Source organism: Antrostomus carolinensis, unplaced genomic scaffold, assembly GCF_000700745.2.
Source record: "Antrostomus carolinensis isolate BGI_N321 unplaced genomic scaffold, ASM70074v2 scaffold29969, whole genome shotgun sequence".
In the NCBI taxonomy this organism is placed as follows: Eukaryota; Metazoa; Chordata; class Aves; order Caprimulgiformes; family Caprimulgidae; genus Antrostomus; species Antrostomus carolinensis.
This window is the reverse complement of record NW_010338363.1, coordinates 1-5631: the sequence shown is the minus strand read 5'-3', so window position 1 is coordinate 5631 and position 5631 is coordinate 1. Positions and strand designations below refer to the sequence as shown.

General features: G+C 42.8%; 1 protein-coding gene across 1 annotated transcript; it reads left to right on the top strand.

Annotated features, from left to right (window-relative positions):
* Nucleotides 1-2519: 2519 nt before the first annotated feature.
* On the top strand, nucleotides 2520-5285 carry LOC104530801 (myelin protein zero-like protein 1). Its single transcript, XM_010175497.2, has 2 exons — nucleotides 2520-2843; nucleotides 4830-5285. Exons 1-2 carry the CDS (start codon nucleotides 2520-2522, stop codon nucleotides 5283-5285), a joined length of 780 nt encoding a protein of 259 aa, XP_010173799.2.
* Nucleotides 5286-5631: the final 346 nt, after the last annotated feature.

Below are 5631 nucleotides of genomic sequence, written 5' to 3'. Positions count from 1 at the left end.
CTACATTTCTCTCATGGGTTGCTACTGAGTCAGAACAGTGAGTTCTTTGGATTGAGCAGATCTGTGCTGCCCCACTGCCTGTGTGTGGCAAGGAGTTCTCTGTACCACGTACAAGCAGACGATGTCTGTGCAGACCCTTTTCCTCCTGCACAAATGCTGAAGGCATCTTGCTTGTTTTATGTTTGAAAGGGAGGCTTGTTCTGTGGCTTGGACTCAAAACAATGGATTTTTAATTTTTTTTTTTTCTTTTCTACTCCATTAGCTAGAAAAAAATACATAAAGTGCAGCAGCTCTGAGTTAATTTAACTGGATTGCTAGAAGCTTTTGTATCTTCCAAATAAATATTTTGTAATTGTTTTATAAAATAAATTTTTTTGGCCCCTAGTCACAGTATGTACAAGAGAAAGGAAGCTCTGATACAGCCTCTTGATGAAAATCCCCCTCCCTTAGGTTGCTGTTTCACAGAATCACAGACTGGTTGAGGTTGGAAGGGACCTCTGAAGGTCACATCTAGTCCAATCCCCCTGCTCAAGCAGGGACTCCTAGAGCACATGGACCAGGATTTTGTCCAGATGGTTTTTTTAATATCTCCAGGGAGGGAGATTCCACAACCTCTCTGTGCAGCCTGTTTCTCTTTCACTGGTTTGAAATTAGAGCAGTGATGACAGGAGAGTCCTAGGGGTTAGGGCTAACCTGCGGGGACTGAGGAGTTTGAGAAGTGAACAGCACGGACTCTGAACAGCAAAGTGAGTGAATGATGGTTTCATCTGGTTTTGGTTATTGTAATGACACTGGTATGCTCATTTCTCCCACCCCCTGCAGTGTCTGCATGCCTGTTCCATGTCCCCTGGGCATGTGCTCTGCCTTCCCCTGGCTTGCCGTGCTGGTTGGGTGAGAGACAGCGGTCCCTACACAGCCATGCACATAGTGATTGTCAGGTGTACCCAGATGGTTGGGGTGTTCTCATCTCTTTCATTGCTCAGACATTTCATGGACTCAGCTGCAGCTCCAGAGCTCACAGAGTTGGTCTGTATTGTGGGGCCAGGGCCATTACTTGCTGTGTTTGTGGTCCTGTTTGTGCCACAGCCGGTCAGCTGGAGTTGCCCAATAGACTTGGTAGTCTTGGGGCAAGAGAGGAAGATGGGGAGCTGTGGCACAGCTCACATCAGCTTTGTTTTCTTAGGAAATGAGGCTTCAAGTTGCATGTGTAAAAGATGGTTTCTAAAATTCTCTACAGAGCCTGGGCTCTGCTTAATTTTAAGTTCCAATAAAATAACCTGGTTTATGGCAAATCCACACCTTAGGATGGTCATACCACTTGAAAGAAGCTTGCTATTTAACTTTTGAAGACTGCTGAGCTGGTAGCTCTCACTGACTAAAAGCATAGACCCCATGATTTAAGGACTAACGTAGGTGTTTGGTTGTTTTGTTGGATTTTTTTGTTTTTGGTTTTTTTTAACTGTCTTTGACTGGAATCTTTCTCTTCAGTTTGCCTGCTTGAATAGCTAGTTTATTCAAAGTTGAGAAATAAATCAGCTAAGATACTGAAGAAGCAGGAAGGCTTGCTTTCAGCTTCTGATAAGGGAAGAAAACTCCTGAATTTAAAATATTGTAGCCTAAAAACATAGAATCATGTAATCAGAAGCAGATTGCTGATACCATCTCTATGGTGAAAACCATGGTTTAATAAAAACCAAAACTTGCATTTGAGTTACCAGGATCATGTCACATGTGCACCCACCCACAGGGATTTGACAAGATTTTTGCTTTCACATGGATGTGACACAAATAAAGACATGATTTTGTGGTGGCAGAAGATCATGTGTTATTTCTTAACTTAAACTTGAATGGATGTACAGGTGCATCTTTGCTTAAATCTGGATAGGGATCGTGTCTTTGCAGTTTAAAAGGTGCCAGATAAAGAATATGTTCAACAGGTTTTGCGAATCGTGCTGAATTTCACTGACTCTGTAGGAAAACGACCAGTACAAGCCTGATATTAACCTTGATTACTTTAAATTTGAGGGGTGGTTGTGGTCTGCTTGCTGTTCTGACTTTATAAGCCTCATGGTAGAAAAATATTAAACTACTCTCATGCTTCTGAACTGAGTGATTATCTATGAGGTCTTACACATAAGACCTTGAAACTTGCCACAGAACAGAAGGTGTAGGTGGGAGCCAGAGGAACCAGAGAGGTTTACTCCTCAGCTTTCTGGAGGTGAGCTTTTGTTCTGCCTACAGCTGAGAAAAACTGGAGATGGGAAACAAGATGTGAGCCAGAGAGGAAACCGAGTAATAGCTGAAGCCAAGATGTTAGTTCCTCCATTGGGGCTTGTTTATTACAATGTCTGCTGGCAGCTAATAGGAAAGAGTTTTAAACTCGTCCTTTGCACCATGGAATTGACATCCACAAACTGTGGTAGAGGAAACATCTGTGGATGGAAAACATCCTGTAACAGATAATACCAGGAAAGAGGAGTGAACTGGCCTGCTCTGTACTTGTTTGTACTGCAGGTAGGATGCAATGTCTGTGCATGTGGTTGGAGGAGTTGTTGATGTCTCTTCTCTTTTCCCCTCACAAGCAATGTGATATGAACACTTATTGCTGCAACCTCCTGATTCTCAAAACAGCACTGATGCCGCTTGTTCTCCTTCTTTCTTCTCTTTACCTTTCCCATACAGTCAAAGTATCAGCAGTAGAGGTCAACACACCGGAGGAGATATTTGTGGAGAATGGGACAGACGCAAAGCTTCCATGCACATTTACATCTGTGGAAGTGATCAGCAGCGCAGCATCTGTTTCGTGGAGTTTTCAACCAGAGGGAGCTGCAACTCGTATCTCAGTAAGGAACGGCTGTAGGGGAACAAACCTGGGAGGGGAGGCTGTGATAAATGTGCAGAGGTCTTCTAGTTGGTTCTGAGGAGCAAGCAAATATGGGTTGGAGCTTCCTTCCATGTGTCTTGTCTCTATTACTATGATTTTAGGGTTGGGGTTTTTTTTTGAGTTGTTTAAAAGTACTGCCATATGCTAGATCTCTGCAAAGACTGGAGTGTGAGGTGGCTGTAAAATACACTAGTACTTTGTTAGTCAGAAGAGAGAGGTATTGGTGTGGTAGTGGTTTGTATGAAGTAAATTAGTATCTAGGAATCTGCTAAGTTCTATATCCTCTTGCATTTGAAATGAGCTGTGGAGCTATGCACCGAGTAATAGTGGTCACAGAATTTAAATTACCATTATTGCAGTGTTACATTGTGTGTTATGCATGTAGCTTATTTTCTGCTCGTGTACTGTATAACCTCTGTTTGAAAGGGTTAAAGTAAGACCAGTCTCCCTGTTAGTGTTTGTCTCCTTCCCTCCCTTGCAGACATGAGATCATTTAAACTCTAGGAGCCCTTCAATGCTCAGAACAGAGTTGATCCCAAACAGTGTGTGAGCATCTTGCTCAGTATATAGAGCTCTGAAGAATCAGCTTCTGAACTCTGGGTGAATAAATGTTTAGTTTTGAAAAGGGAGCTCTTCTCTTTGGGAAGCCAAAGCAGTAGCTTGTCAAAAGCTTAAGGAAGTAGGGCATGTTTCCTGACAATGTTGAACAGGATGGGTGAAAAGAAGCTGTCTGCTTGTATGTTTTCCACTCCCTATAGAAATATCCACCATGTATCCTGTTTTGCCCTTCCCTTTCTGCATCACTGTCCAGACCCCTTATTGTAGAAATAAAACTTCAAGATGTAATGGGTTTTTTTGGAAGTTAAGTCAATTTAGGCATTCTTCCTGGATGTACTTATCAGCACAACTGAGAAAAGCAAATTATCTTTGAGCAGAAGTGACCCAGCATGATCTGATGTTAATTCCCTCTTTATTTTGAGGGGCTGGAGGAGGTAGAGAGGGAAGTTTTTTTTATTTATCCAAGTGTTGTGTTTTAACCCCAGCCAGCAACTAAGCACCACAGCCGCTTGCTCACACCCACCCAGTGGGAAGGGGGAGAGAATTGGAAGAGTAACAATAAGAAACCTTGTGGGTTGAGATAAAAACAGCTTAATAGGTAAAGTAAAAACCATGCCCACAAGCAAAGCAAACCAAGGAATTCATTCACTGCTTCCCATCACAGGCAGGTGTTCAGCCATCTCCAGGACAGCAGGGCTCCATCACATGTAACGGTTATTCAAGGATGTCTAGGGAGTCTAGTGCCAGCATGCCACTTAGTCACCTAAAAACTGGGAAACAGTTAAATTTAGTCATTGTGAAGGTTTCTGGAAAACTCTTAAGTTGCTTGTGGGATTTTTTGGGGGGTGGGGGGAAGGAGGATGTTGCATGTTAATTCTGCTGTGCTGTAGTTGCAAGTAACACGCAGCAAAACATGAGATAGGAAACTTGGTGCCCTTTTCCTACTAGGATGCAGAAGGCTTCCTTTGCCTGAAAGACAGATGGCTGTGATCCAGAACTGTTCTATCCTTTAATTATTCCCAGGTTACTGGCCTTTTTCTCTTTCCTCCACCTCCTTGTCTGTAAAACCTTGTGTCCCCAAAAACAGGAAAAAAAAAAAACCCCAACAAACCCCAAACAATCCAACCAGAAAACAAACCAAAGCGAACAGAAAACCAAAACCTGCAGTCTGTTGTGGTGGTGTGACTGAGGTGTAAGCCATAGCGTGGTTATGTGATCAGGAGGCAAGGAGCCAGACTACAGTGGGAGGCAGGAGGAAAAAAAACCTCCAGTGCTAGCTGTGTTTAATACAGTGGATTCTCGGAGAATGCTGTAATAGTGACAGACCCATGGTAGCTCTGTAATCTCTAATTGGATTGTTCTTATATCCTCTTTTCCCTGACTACAGTTTTTCTATTACTTTAATGGAAAGCCATACCCTGGAAAGGACATACCATTTAAAGACAGGATCACCTGGGCTGGAGATCTTAACAAGAAAGATGCTTCTATCAGTATATCAAACATGCAGTTCCGGGACAACGGCACTTACATTTGCGATGTCAAGAACCCACCTGACATTGTTGTCAAACCAGGAGAAATCCGGGTTAGAGTTGTCGAGAAAGGTATTCACCCTTATTCACCCTACATGGTTTTTTCCTTTTCTTTTTTTTTTTCCCTTCCCCTTCTGTGTCTGTATCACTTTTCTTGGGGATGGGGAAGTAGCCTGGAGGGAACAACTGTCTTTTTAATTCTCTTCTTCCAGGTCCTAATAATCAAACTGATATTGTGTCAGCTGTTTAAAGCACTGAATGTCGTACCCTTTTCCTCTATACACACCAATTCCTCTGCTTTTAGCAAGTATTAGCGAAAGCTAACGCAAGCCTTGGTGAAAACCCATCTTCTCATTTCAAAGTCCTATGCATTTTTTTTCTGTATTATGCTACATCCAGGGTTAGGATGGCTGTAGGTACACTGGAAAACAAAAGTAATAATCTGTCCCAAGCACATCCAGAGAGACAGTGAAATGCTACTACTGTCTTCTGTGCAAAGGCGTTTGTGTTGGATGTGCGTTCGGTCTCTTTTACTCGAATGTTCTTGTAGTATCCATGGTAACCCTTATAAACTGCAAGGGCTGCTGCTTGCAGTCATTTAAAGCTTCTGATTAACGTCTGGTAACAACGATCAGGCTGAGAGAGTTGGGGCTGTTCAGC

Bases quoted from the DNA above. Each gene is read 5' to 3' on its own strand.
- LOC104530801 (XM_010175497.2), top strand. From the start codon at position 2,520: ATGCAATGTCTGTGCATGTGGTTGGAGGAGTTGTTGATGTCTCTTCTC. The intron at 2,844-4,829 runs GTAAGGAACGGC...CCCTGACTACAG, and splicing joins GAGCTGCAACTCGTATCTCA to TTTTTCTATTACTTTAATGG.